At 44.0% G+C, this 17,094-nt stretch overlaps 2 protein-coding genes across 13 annotated transcripts in view; one reads left to right on the top strand and one right to left on the bottom strand.

Moving 5' to 3' along the window:
* The window catches only part of COL8A1 (collagen type VIII alpha 1 chain), an 86,094-nt gene extending 83,713 nt beyond the window's left edge, over nucleotides 1-2,381 (top strand). For all 3 annotated transcript variants that reach the window (XM_017830828.1, XM_017830827.1, XM_017830829.1), the window contains one exon: nucleotides 296-2,381. In XM_017830828.1, coding sequence (XP_017686317.1) covers nucleotides 296-2,202 — 1,907 coding nt within the window. In that variant the 3' untranslated portion in view covers nucleotides 2,203-2,381. The remainder of the gene's footprint in view (nucleotides 1-295) is intronic.
* A 2,512-nt stretch (nucleotides 2,382-4,893) lies between these two features.
* Nucleotides 4,894-17,094, bottom strand: part of ST3GAL6 (ST3 beta-galactoside alpha-2,3-sialyltransferase 6) — a 43,911-nt gene continuing 31,710 nt past the window's right edge. For all 10 annotated transcript variants that reach the window (XM_017830830.1, XM_017830831.1, XM_017830832.1 and 7 more), the window contains 5 exons: nucleotides 16,103-16,198; nucleotides 15,519-15,705; nucleotides 14,778-14,915; nucleotides 11,192-11,344; nucleotides 4,894-9,563 (listed from right to left, as the gene is read on the bottom strand). In XM_017830830.1, coding sequence (XP_017686319.1) covers nucleotides 9,483-9,563; nucleotides 11,192-11,344; nucleotides 14,778-14,915; nucleotides 15,519-15,705; nucleotides 16,103-16,198 — 655 coding nt within the window. In that variant the 3' untranslated portion in view covers nucleotides 4,894-9,482. The remainder of the gene's footprint in view (nucleotides 9,564-11,191; nucleotides 11,345-14,777; nucleotides 14,916-15,518; nucleotides 15,706-16,102; nucleotides 16,199-17,094) is intronic.

Below are 17,094 nucleotides of genomic sequence, written 5' to 3'. Positions count from 1 at the left end.
TATAGGTGGAGAATACTAGTAAAGCACAAATAGCTTTTACATATGATGCACAGTAATTATTTTATGGAAACAGACACATGCATGGAAGTTTGGGGTATGCAAAACAGTAGCAACATCCTCTTCGTTCCCAGGACCAACCTGTACTGGCTAGCTGGCTCTACCTACCACAAACCCACGAGGCATCATAACAAGCACATTCCGTTCAAAACTGCCTTTATGTTTTTTGAAGGATGTGACTGCAATCACCTTTTGTCTCTCTCCCTCCCCCTTTCTTCTTCTTTTCTTCCCAACCCAGAAATGCCCATACGCAGTCTGAGGGGTGAGCAAGGCCCCCCTGGTGAGCCAGGACCAAGAGGGCCACCGGGGCCACCTGGATTACCAGGCCATGGCGTGCCAGGAGCCAAAGGAAAACCAGGCCCACAAGGATATCCAGGAATTGGAAAGCCGGGTTTGCCAGGGATGCCAGGAAAACCAGGGGTCATGGGGCCCCCGGGGCCAAGAGGGGAGATGGGGCCAAAGGGGGAGATCGGGCCTATGGGAATACCTGGACCACAAGGACCACCAGGACCTCATGGGCTTCCTGGTATAGGGAAAGCAGGTCCTCCAGGTCTGCAGGGACAGCCAGGGCCAAAGGGCGAGCCTGGGATGAAGGGGCCACCAGGAATCCCTGGGATCCCAGGGCCAAAAGGGGAGAAGGGCATTGGGATCCCAGGTTTGCCAGGTCTGAAGGGTCCACCCGGGCTGCCTGGTCCCCCTGGCCCTGTGGGGCTGCCAGGGGTTGGCAAACCAGGCATGGTTGGCTTTCCTGGGCCACAGGGACCCCTGGGTAAACCTGGACCCCCAGGAGAGCTAGGGCTGCAGGGGCCTCCAGGGGCCCCTGGGATCCAAGGCCCTCCTGGCCCGCCTGGCATCGGCAAACCAGGCCAGGATGGCATGCCTGGCCAGCCAGGCTTCCCAGGTGGCAAAGGAGAGCAGGGATTGCCAGGCCTACCAGGGCCCCCAGGCCCCCCTGGGGTTGGGAAGCCAGGCTTCCCGGGGCCCAAAGGTGAGCGAGGTGTGGGTGGGCTGCCCGGCCCCCTGGGGCCGAAGGGGGAGAAAGGGCATGCGGGACCACCTGGCATGGGGGGGCCACCAGGAGAGCCAGGCCAGCCGGGATTGCCAGGCATCATGGGACCCCCAGGGGCCGCTGGTTTCCCAGGACCCAAAGGAGAGGGTGGACCTGTGGGGCCACCGGGACCGGTCGGCCCTAAGGGAGAACCTGGCCTGCAGGGTTTTCCGGGAAAGCCAGGCTTTCCTGGGGAAGTGGGAGCCCCTGGGCTTCGGGGGCTGCCGGGCCCCACAGGGCCCAAGGGGGAAGCAGGACACAAAGGCTTGCCGGGGCTGCCGGGTGTCCCAGGGCTTGTGGGGCCAAAGGGTGAGCCGGGGCTCCCTGGTGCCCAGGGGCTTCAGGGCCCCTCAGGCATCCCCGGCATTGCAGGACCCAGCGGCCCCATCGGCCCCCCAGGGCTGCCAGGGGCGAAGGGGGAGCCAGGCATGCCTGGACCCCCTGGCTTCCCTGGAGTAGGCAAACCTGGGGCTGCAGGGTTGCAGGGACCCCCAGGGAAGCCTGGGGCACTCGGTCCTCCTGGTCAGCCAGGGCTCCAGGGGCCACCGGGCCCCCCCGGGCCCCCAGGTCCCCCAGTCATCATCCAACCCACTCCACCAGCTGTGGGAGAGTACCTGCCTGAGGTGGGGCCAGGGATAGACGGCGTCAAGCCCCCCTATGGTTACAAGGGCAAGAAAGGCAAGGCTGGTGGCATTGTCTACGAGATGCCTGCGTTCACGGCAGAGCTGCTCACCCCCTTCCCCCGGGTTGGGGTGCCCGTGAAGTTCGACAAGCTCCTCTACAACGGCCGGCAGAACTACAACCCCCAGACGGGGATCTTCACCTGCGAGATCCCCGGCGTCTACTACTTCGCCTACCATGTCCACTGTAAAGGGGCCAACGTGTGGGTGGCTCTGTTCAAGAACAACGAGCCGCTGATGTACACCTACGATGAGTACAAGAAGGGCTTCCTGGACCAGGCTTCGGGCAGTGCCGTGGTCCAGCTCATGCCTGGAGACAAGGTTTACGTTCAGATGCCATCCGAGCAGGCAGCAGGACTCTATGCCGGGCAATACGTTCATTCATCTTTTTCAGGATATTTATTGTATCCCATGTAAAACAAAAAACCAGACACACTCACACACAACAACCCACACACACACACGAAGTCAAAACCTTTCTCCTCTGCTTCAACTTTTATACCACAAAAGATGCATTTTATGACCATTTTGGACCATCTTGTACAAAAAAAAGAATAAATACAAAGTTTAACATTATGCACAGCTAGTTATAAAAACAAAAAGGTGTGGTGAACATATCTAAAGATGCATATCAGGTTCATAAGCAGTTGTTTTGCACCCAAGGGGGACATATTAGCTGTACGTTATATATTTCTGCAATGCCATGCTTACTTAATTTCATTCACAATAACTCAGTACTAAAGTTCAAATTAGTGTACGTCACTCACTCCTGTTGCATTGATCATAGTTATGAGATGAAAAACGGTGACTTAAACCAGAGTAGGTCAGTCTCTAATTATAACAAAAAATTTGAGTGGCTTATTTGTCTGGGTGGGGGGTTTCTTGGTTTTTTTGACAGCAGGTCTGCCTGACAAAGCAAAGGTTCTCGTAGCTGAAGACCTTTATGTCCCTTCCCCCATATAAAATATTCCTGCAGGTAGTTTTTTTCCTGAATGATTTATGATGGAAAAGGAGTATTGATGCTGTAACTAACCAATTCCCCTGAGTCTTCTCCAGCAGTCACTGGACTCAAAATGCTGCCACTGACTCCAGCAGGCACTGGTTTCACCTCCAAAGGCCACAGCACTCAAAATGTCTCCATCTCTATTTGCACAGCTGAAGTAGATGAGGTAAATCAGAGACAAAAATGAAGGGCTCCCCATTTACTTTGTGCCATGTCATTGAGACATTTTGTCTTACACAGGGTGGCACAAATTTGCTTGGATGTCTGTGCTTATACTAAGAACCCATTTGGCTTGTCAGAAGAAATACCTATTCTGCCACTCAGCAAAAGTTAAATCAGTTTGCTCTTCAATGACTAGGCAAAGCAGAAGTAGCTCTGTTTGCTAATTAACTAATTTGTTGCTTGAGATCAACCGATAAGTTTACCAGCAATGCTGATCACTCAAATTTATCCAAGAACTTCATTCTATCTAAAAGCTGATTTCCAATCCTTATTTATATGTTACCAGTTGTCAAGGAGAACCTGCAGGCCTCAACCTTTCCTGTACTTGAGGACAGCGACTTCTCTGCAAGAAGTCTCTGTCTGCTCATCAGTGGTGCTACTCTCACCTCAACAGTGTTCCGTTTCCAAAGGGCAGCGTACTTTACTGTGGTTCCCTGTACAGTGCTGCACATCACACACTGCTGCGCTAGTTGAGTTAAATACTCATCACTTCTTCCATGTCTTTAGCTAACGCTACCGCTTTTGAGTGAAAAATGAACTAGATTTTTCATGCAGAACTCAGATTGGATTTAACTGGCATTACCATTATTTAAATGCAGAGTTTAATGCAGTCTAACATTGACTAAGGACTCCAGTGATATAATGTGGTGCTTTATCTCAGAAATTTTATGGAACGGTGGCAGGAATGGACGGACAGTTTACCAGACACTGGTGACTTCAGTATGTTCCCAGAATATATGAGATATGTCAAAAGCAAATAATTTTGTATTTAAAATTTTTGTACTGATTTGAAAAAAAAAATATCTTATTAAATATCTTTAAAAATAAAACCAAAAAACAATTGTGTCTTCATTCAGAACTGTTAGAAGGAACATTCAATCTGCTGAATTCATGTATCGGACCACAACGACTCTCTGAAACCACTGACAGCTGGACACGAGGAAAAAAACAAAAAAGAGAGATATCCTTTTCTTTAGTTCCCAGCAAAATGTCCCCAAAGCTGCTGGGGAAATGCATTGTCCCACATTTAGTGGGAGGGCTCGGCAGCAGCCGGGGTGATGCACAGAGCGTGGGGCTCCCTCAGCAGCCTGTGAGGACAGGTGCCTGCTCAGCACAAGTCGATGTGGCAGTGCAGCTTAAAAAGACAGAGGGGCAGCAAGAAGGAAGCCAAGGGATCTGTTGCAGAAGCATGCTGGTAAGGATTTGCACTCACCTAGAAAGTCAGAACTGGCTGCCCAGGCTGAGAGATGCTCATCACATCCCTGGTTCTCCTGATGTGGCTTCCCTGATCTCACCTCAGAGACAGGCATTTTCCTTGAAGCTGGCAAACTCCTAAATTGTCCGTACTAAAAGGAATGCACTGAATATCTACTGCATCAAGTAACTGTTACCTAAATCTCCCTTAGATTCCCTTAAGCCCCCCAGCATCTCATTTTTACTGCACAAAAAGATTATGAACAAAGTACCACAAGTGTCTCTATCTCACTTTCTCACTTTTGAAGTCTTTTGTCACACACCATCTTCTGCTTTAGCATTCCCCTGAAAGTCCACAATAAGACAAGCAAGATTCAAAAAAACGTGAAAAAAATTCAAATCACAACGATGCTGCCCTTGACCTTATCCACAAAAACCATGTCCCAGCTTTGCTTGTACTCAGTCTGGAGTGAGATCTCCATCCACAGAACAAGTCATCCCACCTGGGTTCAAAAATTTTCAGCTGTTTGCTCCACTAAGCATCAAAGTTTGTTCCAAAACTTGATACCATATTTGACAACATATTTGATACATATTTGACACACCAATCGTTATGGGGCTGAGCATACCCACACATCCACACTCACACACAGAGCAGTGGTCTTGGAAAAATAAGTCTGAGGGCACTGTCTTTTTAACAGTTTATTCACAGGAAAATAATCTCTTTCTAAATTTTTAGCATTCAAAATTTCACTTGAAACAACTGTAAGAATGTCTTCAAAATACAGCTGGCACTTTAAAGGCGTATAAAACTTAAGACAAATGGCAAATAAAATAAGTATTTACTGATACCAAAACCACGTTGAGTTTAGTATGTTCTTAAAAATCAAGAGTCCACTTAAAAGTTAAGCTATTGATACTCTACCCCCCAGGGCATTATTAAAAAGGAAAGCATGGCATAGGAAACAAGAAGTACCATATGCTAATTTTTAAACATCAAAGTTGCGATTCTGTATTATCACCACCAACACAGTCACTGGAAATGTAATTTAGTAACATCATCTAGGCACTCTCAGATTCACATTTAGTGCAATAGTCCATGACCTTCCTTCTTAAAATATCTCAGTACTTCCCTTAATTATTACAATGGAGGAAAAAATACTTTCCCAACGGGAAACAAAAAAAAAAGCGAACCTGAAAGTCTGAGCCAAACAAAGCTTTCAGCTGACACGTGTCATCCTGCCCATTCACTGCATATTTTGGTATCTTAGAGCTGGGTCTTTCTGACTGGGCACTCTTTTGAGGGGGGTAGCAGATAAAATGCAGAAGCACCTTTGCTGTAAGATGCTGCTCTCTTGAAATTCAGCAGGCTGCTGGGGAACAGGACGGAGTAAGATGGGAGGCGAGCATCTCACTTCACAACTGAGAGAGAAAGAAAAATTATAGGAGACACTGGGTACCTATACAGACACTGTTACCAGATGTGGAAATAAAGCTGGCAGCACCCTGGGATCCAAAATTGGTAGCTTTGCCCCTGATGTGATAAAAAAAATTGGATAGCTTATTAAGAGAAGTTTCAGTGCAGAGATTTCACTTTCAGGAATGGCAAAAACGGAAGAAGAAAGTCTTTCTTTATAGCACCTCACTCTCAGAAACAATCTAAATATTTGGAGTTAGCATTATTGTTTTTTATTAAAAGCCCAAAGTAAAGTCTTTGGTACTGCAGTACACCTGTGAAAACGTGTGCCCAGACAGAACAGACACTGTGATCTGTGAACATTGCTGAGAAACCCACTACACATGGGTATTCCTGCCTGAACAAAGTCAGTGCCAAAACCATACCTGTCCTTGAGGCAGAGTAGCAGAAATTATGTGAAACAGGTGATGAAGCAGGGCTGGCCTACACATAATCCTACCAAAACATCTCATGGAGGGGAAAATTAATTACTTGGTTCACTGCTTATTACTGAAGAGAAAAGCTACTGGTCTGCAAGATGGGCTTTCAAAAAAGTCTCATACTTTGTGGTTCTTCAACAGTATCCGCTCTTGGCTCGGTCCCAAGTACACAGGTTTGGTTCTAAACGTTACTCAGTCACCCTGGGACAATAACAGTGGCATACACGGACTGAACATCCCTGCAGGAGCCCAGAAGTGGGGGAAAAATATCCCTGAGAGTATTGCTTAATTTCAAAAATTACAATTACAAACAGAGAGACTTTGTAAAAAATAAAAAGGTGAAGCCAGTATAGATAAATAACTGTAGACAGTGTATTAAATGCCTTGAGAATACCAAATGTATTATTTAAAAAAAAAAAAACGTGTCTTAGGGAGACCAATAAAGCTGATGTGATTAAGAAAAAAGGGATCTATTTTAAGTACAAAGAGTTTGGGAGACACCATTTGTTTGCCATGAAGTCTTTTTTTCAGTTATTTTGTTTGTTCTGCTATAGTTAGAATCCAAACCTCCCACAAAAAGCAGAAAACCACTTAGGAGAATCAGAAGACAAAGTCAGTTTAGATTAATGGGAAGAATATCTCTGGAGACAAAACAAAACAGAGAAAATAACCACATCCTCAAAAGCAGAGCTCCCTACCCACTTCCTGCCACTGGAGACGGGTGGAGAAGCAGAGGGAAGCAGCTTGCTCCACCACAAGCACTCTCTTCACAGTGTCTGGAGCAAATCCAACAGCTCTCCAGGAAAAAAATCCTTACAGACAGCATACTAAGAGACATTACACGGATGCAGCTGGATCGTGGCAGCAGCCATGGGAGAGCTGGGGGCCCCAGCTCTGGAAGTGACTGCAGATTTTGAGAGCGAAGAGGCAGCCCCCCACTTCTGCCTGCCTCAGTTCTCAACACACAGTCTAAGATCTACCAAGGACTTCTATGCAACAAGAGCTTGGACAACACTGCAACCTCTGCGAACAGCCTTACCACAGCATCGTTCTCACATGGAATTACTACTGCTGCCAATAGTTTAAATCACTGCAGGTCTGGGGCTGCAGACTGACATACAAACCTTTTTAACTAACTGAAATAACCAGGAGAAATAAATGCAGGTAGAGACGAAGACAGCACTATCACTATTTTTTGTTTGTATTCACATTTTTAAGCAAAGTTCTCCTAAAAGCCTCAGAAACGTGCACGTTTAGGGGGGGAAAAAAAAAGACATAAAAAATTGAGTAAGAGCCCTTCTGCAACCTGGTGAAGAAATTGTGATTTCCTCCATTTCCACTACCTGCTCCGGTGCCCTAGGACCTCCCAGATTCCCTTCTCCTCCACGCTCTTGCCTGCTGCCCTGCACATGGCTGGACTGCAGCTGCACCCAAGGGACACACAGCTGACAAGACACCACAGTACAGCCCGTTCCTTGCTGGGGACACATCTGGGTCCTTCCCCACCCCATGCCACAGATTTTTCTGATATCCGGAGTTATTTCAGGCATGTCCAGCTTGCCTGAAACACACCAAAGCTCAGGTGAAAACACAAGCCTCCTCCCCTTCAGCTGTGGCACCCCTCCAAATCACACCGCTCTCACTAATTCCCAAATGGCAGAGCCAAGGAGCTAAAGATGGAAATGAGAACTATGGGAAGGTGTGTGCTTGTTTGTTTGAAATACCTGCTCCCCAAGAGTAATAGAAAAAAGAAAGACTCTTTAGTTACTTCATTGGTTATTCCTCTACATTGCTGCAGCAAAGAAATTGGGTTCAGTACTTTCGTAATCCTCAGCTTCTGAAAAGAAGAAATACCATGCTCTTGACCTATTAGAGGTTTGTATTCATATTGCAGTTGTTTGCATTACCCTTAAATGCACTACCTATATAATTTTATTTAAAAGCAGCAAAGGTATTTACTGCTTTAAACTTTAAATTAACATTAAACTTTTTTTTTTTTTTGGAAGTCCACTTCTTTGTATTTTTTTAGATATGACTGATTAAGACAACCACAAAATCTTCCAACAAATATGCCACAACTAAAATAAAAACTTCATATACACACCCTGTGCAAGAATTAGAACAGCATATTACCTGTTGTTCTTTGACAATTGTCAAGTGCATTCCCAGGTAGACTTAATTTATTCAGCAGGCTTGTCAGAGACAAACCAATACAGAAAACATAAACGCCCCATTAAATTTCAATTAAAATCTCAAGTAAATTCCCATTGCTAAATGATTTAGTTCAGCCACATACTTTAAATCTAAATGTCAGGACAGGAGAGGTAAACAGATGCCAAATGGTAATTCAGCTGAGGTACATCTTGGATATTCCTACCACACTCCACTGCCAAAAATGGGAGTCTTCATTGCTTGTATTGATGCATTTCAAAGGTGGAAATGCATTACAGCATCCGAAGAAGGAGATTGTGCTCATTTGGAAAAATCCACCTCAATTCTTGGGGAGCAAACAGAAAAATACATGACATCCTGCCCTGGAGACCTAGGAATCCAACAAGCATTGACTCTAAACTCAGGCATGAACATCTATCCCAGCTCACATTTCCATTGTGCGTGCCTGACACGCGGGTAGTTCGGACAACTCTTCAGTCTTCATACTCCCTCTTTTGTAAGTCAAGTCAGCAACTGTAAAATTTACTGGATGCACAGCACAGGGAATATGATTCTTCCATAAAATGGGTACACCACAAGCATTGTAATATCAACATCTCCACAAACTGGACCCAAGGGTCTTCACCTTTGGCAAAGGCAAACAGCAGTTCAGAGTCGACGGGCAGCGCACAAGCTGCGCGTGCCTTCTTTGCTGACGGTGGATGTCCTCTGCTCAGGAGTATGGCAGAGCAAAACCCGTACACTCTGTATGTCCACCCTTCTCCAAAACATACAGTAATTATTTATAGGCACAGTTTTAAAGCCACTTCCATACTACAAGACAGATACTCAATACTTTACATCCATCTACTAATTAAACACTGGTCATCTCAGTCTCTTGACAGTGGAACCCTTTTGGAGGACATCATCATTTGGAAACAGTTCTCACTGATAAATAAGGGATGTGCATCACATTTTTATATATCCCTGATACTTTCAGCTGAAAGTGTCACGGTTTTCCCACTATTAAATAGCTTCACAGAAATTCAATTAACTCTGTTTGCAGTAGTCCATTACCCTCAGGCTTAGAAGAAGCCTTGGTGAGGTTTCTGGGCTCCTTTTAAACAGTAAACAGTTATGCTGCACTTAAAAAATAAAAATGTCATACAAAAAATAAAAATTTTTCAAATCTTGAAAATAGTGATTCTTCTTTGTATTTTCCATTCAGCTTTCACGTCAAATTGACCACAAAATTCTTGTCTATAAGCTTCTTCAAGAATTTCTGCTCAGCACTGATGTTGTGATATTCATTCTAAAAAGATGTGAGGGAATAATAAAAAAAAAATAAGTATCAAATTATAACCAGAAGCACCACTTCACTGTTATCTTCTTTCTATTACTTGTGATACTTGGAAGATGCTAAGAGTAGGAAAGTTCTGGGGAAAAGACTTCTTTAGCAAAGGCTTAGCACAGTCTCTCAAGAAAACAAGGGATTATTGCTCAAAACTACATTAGATTTTTCCACTAGGACACAACCAAAAAGGATGATCCTTTGGTGGCAAGAATGGGTGAGATGTGGTCTCAGGGAAGTCCTTCCATTATTAACCCTCTCAACTCCTCACTCTGCTTAGAGACAACTGAGGGACCACATTTACAGCACAAGCAGTAAGAAAATGAGTAATTCTCAAAACTCAGTGCAGGTTCTTGAAAAGCACATCAGATGCATCCTGCCAATCAGCTTCAGCAAGCCAAAACCAATCCATCTTCTGTGCTATACCCAGATCCCAGACACAGAGACCACCAAGGTTAGTGGAGGGCAGCACAAGGAAAGTAAATTTACTCAGGCACTGAATCCAGTAAATTAAAATGAATAGAATACAAATACTGCATAAAATACTAGACATGTGTAGCGTAATATTTACAACTTAATGACACTGAAGAATTAACAGAAAGATTTTTGTTGAGTAGTTTGTTTTTTTAAGTTTAAAGATTTTAGGAAACATCACCTGCAGAGAGGAGCCCCAAAATGAAGGTGAGTTCAGTGTTAGAGGAAAATTATCTCAGAACAGCAGGCACCTAGGAGTCCTGAGAGAGACATGAGAGGCTCTTACAGGCATTGTCCCTACCCATCCTCTTCAGGAAAAGGAAGAAGAGGAAAACGGTCCCCATATGCTCTGGGCAAATGGAAGAGAAAACTTCACACTGAGGTGAAGGGCTGAGATGGGGTTGCTTGGAGTACAGAGCCAAAGGCAACTGAATATAAGAGCAGAAGAAACAGAAGAAAACAGAGGCATGACCATAGCAAAACAGCAGGGAGAAGAGGAGGCATCCCTGATGTTTGCCAGGCTCCTGCTGCTTCCTCTCCTGTTGAATTGTGGCTTCCCCATCCTGGAAGCAGTACCTTCTCTTCCTATCCTCCTCCAAGAGCTGCTTCTCTTTTCTGCTTTCCATTTCCAAAATTCAGTTCTTTTCCTAACTGCAAGTTCATAGGTCTTAACTCCTTCCATTTCCCTTTGCTCTTCTTTCTGTCCTTTAAGGGGTCTGGCAGCTATGACAAATTGCGCAAGCAGGTGCCAAGGAAAAAGAGAATGCAAACAGAAACAACACCACTCACATTCTGACAGTGTTAATGAAAACATCTCTATGACACAACATGTGCAACCTAAGGACAACACCAGCAAAGCAAAACAGAACGCACAAGCGGACGTATCTCATGCAGACATTGCAGAACATGGTGTAGCACAAGGGACACAAATATCATTATCTACATTCTTGAAAAACAAAAGCAGAGAGGAGGAGATTCAAGCAATGTTAGTCTGCAAGCAGCTGAACCAGAAGGCAGGAGGCTTTCTGACCTGCAGTCCACTCTTCTTATCTATATTAAATTCCCTTCCGCAGTTATCAGCTATAATTCTCTCAGCACAAACAAGTTATAGTTACCTGCATCATCTGAGACATGGTTTCATTGCCATAGTAGTGCAAAGAACTGTTTCTGTCAGTGAAGTCGTACTTGAAGCCTGCCAGGTGGACTTCGTGGCATATATGAAATGCTAGTGTAATGGCAATCAGCCCTGTTGTTGGATGCTTGGGTTTCTAAAACAAAACACAGAGATAACACATACATAAATACCTGGTAGCTTAATGGGAACAGCAAACTTAATAACAAAGACAAGGCAAATCAGGCAGCCTTGGTTTCATAGTTTGATCCCCTCCTGTCTCAAAAAGAGGAAGGTACTGCCCACAGATTTCCCATGACCAGGGGGTCTGCCATGTCAGCCCTCCCTGGGATTCTCTGGTTTCTAGTGAGAAACTGGTCAGGCTTCATTACATTGGAGACCATTTCACCTATCTAATATGACTGAATTACCAGATGTGTTCAGAAGTTTCTAGATGACGGAGACTCAGATGAACAGAACATGACATAGCCCCAAATCTTCATAGCCCCAAACTAAAAAAGCATGAATGCTACTGCCACACAAATTTGACTGAATTTGAATTTTTTCAAAGCAGGGAAATTCCAGAAGACCATTGCTTTAGACCTTCCCCCACTATTCACATTAGAAGAAGAGAAACCTCTAAGTAAAACCTCTTATTTCTCCCTATAGTAAGAACAGCTCAGAAGTAAATGCTATGTGAAATATCAGGAGCAGGATATAAACAGGTTTTAACTGTGCAAGATTAAGAGCACCCAGTGAAAAGCTAGCACTTCTCACAAAAGCAGAGAACAACTCCATGCAACCATCTGCCTTATCTTGTGGTCAAGTACATGATTTTTTCAGCAGCAGGAGCTACAATGATCTGGGGAAGTAAATGAGGCAAGGTTTTTTAGAGAGAGGTGAACTCTTTCATTAAACCAATAGATGAAGCTAAGGTGAAAAAGTGTCCCCAGAAATGGACAAAACTTTCAGGCACCAATGCTCTTGTTAGCTAAAATAACATTTTTCTCAGAGACCAAATGAACTATGTGCTATCGGTAGCTGCAATCAAACATCAAACTGAGCACAAAATGATATGGTTTTTTTGAAACTGTTACCAAAGGCTCACTTCATTTGTCTCCGAAAATGAAGCAGACAAACCAGTACTGGACATCTCTGTGCACAGAGAAGGCAGATGCACTCGATGTATTTCTTTATGTCATATAATAACACAAAAAATCCCCAGGAAAATGCTAGTCTTCTCAGCTCTGTAAGTCTAAAGTCACAGAACTGAACCCTCGCCTTTTATGTACAATTTTTTGTTCCTTTATACAACTCTTAGAGTACTCCAGAAATAACATCTTTTTAAAATGCGCACTGTTGCCCAGGGCTCCTGCCAAGTTAGCAAAATAACTTTCTGCCCTAGGGGCCCAATTTCATAAACTTAGTGGTGACTCTGTTGCAACATCCATACTAAACAGGACCTCAAAACTATGGCAGGAATGCTACACTTCAGGATTAGTGCTATTTGGAAATATCAGGAATATCACGTTTTTAACTAACATTGTTCACCTTTGGCTATCATAAAATTCACCTCAAAAGAATACAGTTTAAAAGGTAACTACTTTTAAAATGTATTATCGTGATACCACTCTAGCAACATCCAGATATCCTCAGCCTGTAATGAAATTATTTCAGCCAGTCACATTTAATGAGAACAGCCTTGGAATGAATCCGCAACACTTTCTGATTTCAGTGCTGCTGAGGCAACACATCCAGTTTTATTCCTGGCTTTACTAAAAATCAGAAATGCTTGTTGGCTATGGACAAATGCACACACTGGGAACTCAAGACTGGCTTAATGGAAGAGGCAGGGACAGCTGGAAAAGCAGCAGCAGTCATTGGTGTCTCCCACAGGCAGAGGGGGCTGAAGCACAGGACAGGGAAGGCAGCACTAGCCCTCCCCAGGGACACACTAAGGTACAGAGGGTCCCGAAGTGAATCCTGCAAAAGGTTGTCCTGCCCACGGGAACCCAAGAGGCACAACCCGCAGCTTAACCGAGCTGCTCCAGGGCCACTGCAGATGTGCAGGCTCCCAGCCACGGCCCGCCTCTAGGATGGGAGGAAAAGTGAGGAAGAGTCTGCCTTAGACTGATCACTGCTGCCCCAGGGACAAGAGACTGCAAAACCCCTGGAATGGAGTAAATGGGAACTGGAGGTGGCAGAAGGGGGCTCCAAACACGGAGGGCTCCAAACTCTACCCCAGCTCTGTGCAGGGGCACCTAGAGAGCAGCAGAGAAGCAAAGGGTGACCGAGGGACCTCTGCCTCTCTACCAGCTTCAGGACACCAGGACACCATTTCTCTGACTCACTGACAGGTCCAGTTTTAACATCTACACCAGAAAAAACAGGAGAAATTTCTGGACCCATGGAGGCCATAGAACATCTGTGGCCATTTGGGAGATAGTCAAGCATCCAATTATTATGCTGCTTTCTTCCCACCCTCTGCTGAAAACCTGAAATGCCACGGAGCCTCAGCAAGCACATAGCTAAAATGGCTATTCCAGTTCCAGAGCTAATAAGAGAGAAAAAAAGCCACTACTGCGCTCAAAAAAACAGACAGAAATTTTGAAAAGAGAAAAGGCAGAGAAACTCCCAGAAACAAACAAACAAAAAAAAAAAAATCTCCACTCCATCAAAGATTAGAAAGATTAAACCAGAAAACAGTTGTGGCAGATACTGCACAGTGACAGCCTGTCAAACGTTTCCACTCGTGTCAGTTGGCTGGTGCCCACTAAGCAGCAATGTAACCCCAGGAATTTTATCTGTGCTAAACAGCACTTGGTCAACCCTGACTGCACAAGGGAGGTCTCCAGCTTGAAGCCTTACCTTTCATGAGAAACATTCTTCAGTCATAAACTGACACTTAAAATGTATTTTTATGTCCAAATTGCTGGTTAGCTCATTACGATGCTTGGCATCAAATCAGTAAGCACAACAATGCTGCTAGACATATGTCATTAGCACAGGGCTGGAATATCCTGTATGTTCCCTGGTCCCTCCTCAGAAGTGTGAAATTGCAGCAGTGTTAGAATTACCAGTTTGTTGGGGTTTTGGGGGGTTTTGTTTGTTTGGTGTGGGGTTATTTCTGGTGTTTTGTTTTTTCGTGGGAGGTTTAGTTGGGGGTTTTTTTCCTGTTTTTTTGTTTTGTGGGGTTTGGTGGGTTTTGTTTTGTTTTTAAGAAACACCATAAAACACTCGACATTCAATAATTCAAGACTTCCTACTATTTCTAGAAGCTCTTTGGATCTGCCATGTTCCATTACCTTCCCATTTTTCCCAATTTTGCAAAAGACATTATGTCTATCTGGAAAGCGGTCTCACGTCATACCAATTACAGAATCTATAAAAAAATGGTTTTGGCACACAAGGCTAGCCACTCTCTTTCTGGATTCCATTTTCCCATCTTTTCTGAGTACCATCTAAATGCAAACTACTTTAATGCAAACCTGAGAGATTTTCTAATACAGTCCACTGTAACAAAGATATAATTGCCTCTAAGTACACATTTGGTGGCACAAAACTAAAAAGCAATGAAGAAAAGAGCCTACCTCCTTCTTAGGAAACCTTGTTGGGAAATGAAGCAACTCATAAGCTGTTTTCCTGGTGATGCTGGGATCAAGAATCCTGATTTGACTAGATTTGTATATCATATTCTTAGCCGGTTTCTTCCAAAAGCCTTTATCACTCTGTAACAGGTACGTAAATATACATTTTTAATGGCTATAAATAGCTGAATTTAGTTTTGTAGCTAATGAGTGTAAACTCTGAGGGCATGAGGTAAAGGAAGAAGAGGAGTGCTGAACCTCCAGAAGTTCAAAAACACCTGCTCCTTCAACAGGATAACCCACTGCAGCAGCAGCGGTTGGGTCCAGTTGGCTGGAAAACAGCAGAAAGATCCCTAATGAACAACTCATACCAACAGCATGCCCTGGAAGCAGTAAATGTTCACTGTGTGCTTGGACACATTAGGTACAGCATAGACAACAGGCAGACAGAAGTTATTGTTCTCAAGTACTTTGTACTGTCTGAAGGATGTATGGCAAAATATCAGACAGCGCTAGGAAGAGAATAAAAATATATTTCCCAGAGGAAAACTGCTTTGTGGTGAGGAACTGATCAAATATGTGCATCAGAGAGAAGACAGAAGCATTTATGGGAAAGATATTAAACAGACTGACTAGGAGATCAAGTGCTCCCCTGAGTTAGGAGGACTGAGGTTAAAAGCAAACGTATTTTCCGTGAGAGACGTGTGGCAAGATGAGCCAAGGTGCATGAACAATTGAACTCACTATTTTCTGACCACTTAGGATCTTCCAAAGCCACTTCAAGTCACGTGGTTTGAAGACGATGAGAACCACAGTTGTGTTAGGGTCGTAGTGGATCGGATCTGAGAACATAGATTCTGGGTAAGAAAGGCGGAAAGTCGTCCTCCTCCCAACATCCTCTTCGTGCCCTATAACAGGGCCATTATTCATCCTGCAGAAGGCACAGGACAGAGACACACACAGACATCAATGACTACCCCACCACACCCTTACCATGCGGTATCTGGCACTCACATTAGTCCGTGGCACAGACAGCATGTCTAGGGACAGGGAAGTTTACCAGCCCAGCATTTACTTATCACATTACACAGTAGATGAGCAATTATCAGGTGCACTCACCCTCTAAACTCAGAGGGATCAAGCATATATGGGATCTTGGCCAAGATGGTTTAGAATACAATCACACAATTGCTTATCATGTGTCACTCAAGCAGAAGGCCTTCCGATTTGGCTCAAACACAGAAACTAGAGAAGGGCAAAGAAAATATCTGGCTTGGAGAAGCACCCATTGCTCCATGTACACAATTTGAAAAGGAGATACCATTTACCTTATTATGACGTCATATGAATCAATTTTCTCCCCTAATGTTTTATTTCGAAGTACTCCTCCATTACCGACGACAACACACCGACGACAGGCAATGCTGTGGAACAAACGGAAGTTTTAACAGCCATTACTTCCCTGGCTTCATATTATTAATTATACATCTGCATTTAACTGGCTTATTTTCTAACTGAGATCCAGTATCTTTTACAGTCCTGGCCCCTACAAAGCAGACTCAATCCTGTATCATCTACTACGGCTGCTTTCAAAAAAAGAAAAAGCAGCTGCACTATTTCAAGGACTCTCAAAGTCAGGAATTGGCTTCTCTCATGTGAAACTGCTTTTACACACATAATTTTTCTCATGGTTTGCTGTTTAAGATCATCTAACCAGCTGGTGATATGGGGGCCATTACATAAATTATCTTCCACAGTGCTTCAAACTTTTTGCAGTCTGGGAGTATCAACCAGGACAGAGTATGCCTGGAAAAACTAACTCAAATTAAGGTGCTCCACAACACTGCATAACTCCACAACTCAGGAGATCTCCAACATGAGCTAAAGCATCAAGATTTATGTTCACAATTTACCTTACAGACTGTACATGTGAAAAACCTTCGCCCAGTGACGTGACGGCTTTTCAAATGCATATGATCTTGTTTTTTCTCCCTTTACTTAAGAAGTGCTGTCTAAACACGTTTCAACATGTGCTGAATTTCATGCTGTCATGACATAACAAGGCAGATTCACTTGATTAGAAGTTCCATTCTCATATGACCAGATTCAAATCAGACAGCACTACTAAGTATATAAAATGCTGCAAGTTAAAAATAAGATCCTAAAAATGACCTCAAATCAAAACTGTAATTCCTTCTGAATTTACATTATATTCGGAGCTAAAGAGCACCCAAGAAAGGCACTATATAGATGTTAAACTTATGAAAGTAAATTCTAATGGTAAGACTTTCAAAGTTATCCCAGGTTTTCTACGTGCATA

The sequence above is a fragment of the Lepidothrix coronata genome, unplaced genomic scaffold (assembly GCF_001604755.1).
Source record: "Lepidothrix coronata isolate B3197 unplaced genomic scaffold, Lepidothrix_coronata-1.0 Scaffold184, whole genome shotgun sequence".
In the NCBI taxonomy this organism is placed as follows: domain Eukaryota; kingdom Metazoa; phylum Chordata; class Aves; order Passeriformes; family Pipridae; genus Lepidothrix; species Lepidothrix coronata.
Note: the sequence above shows the minus strand (reverse complement) of the source record. Positions and strands in the feature narration are given on the sequence as shown.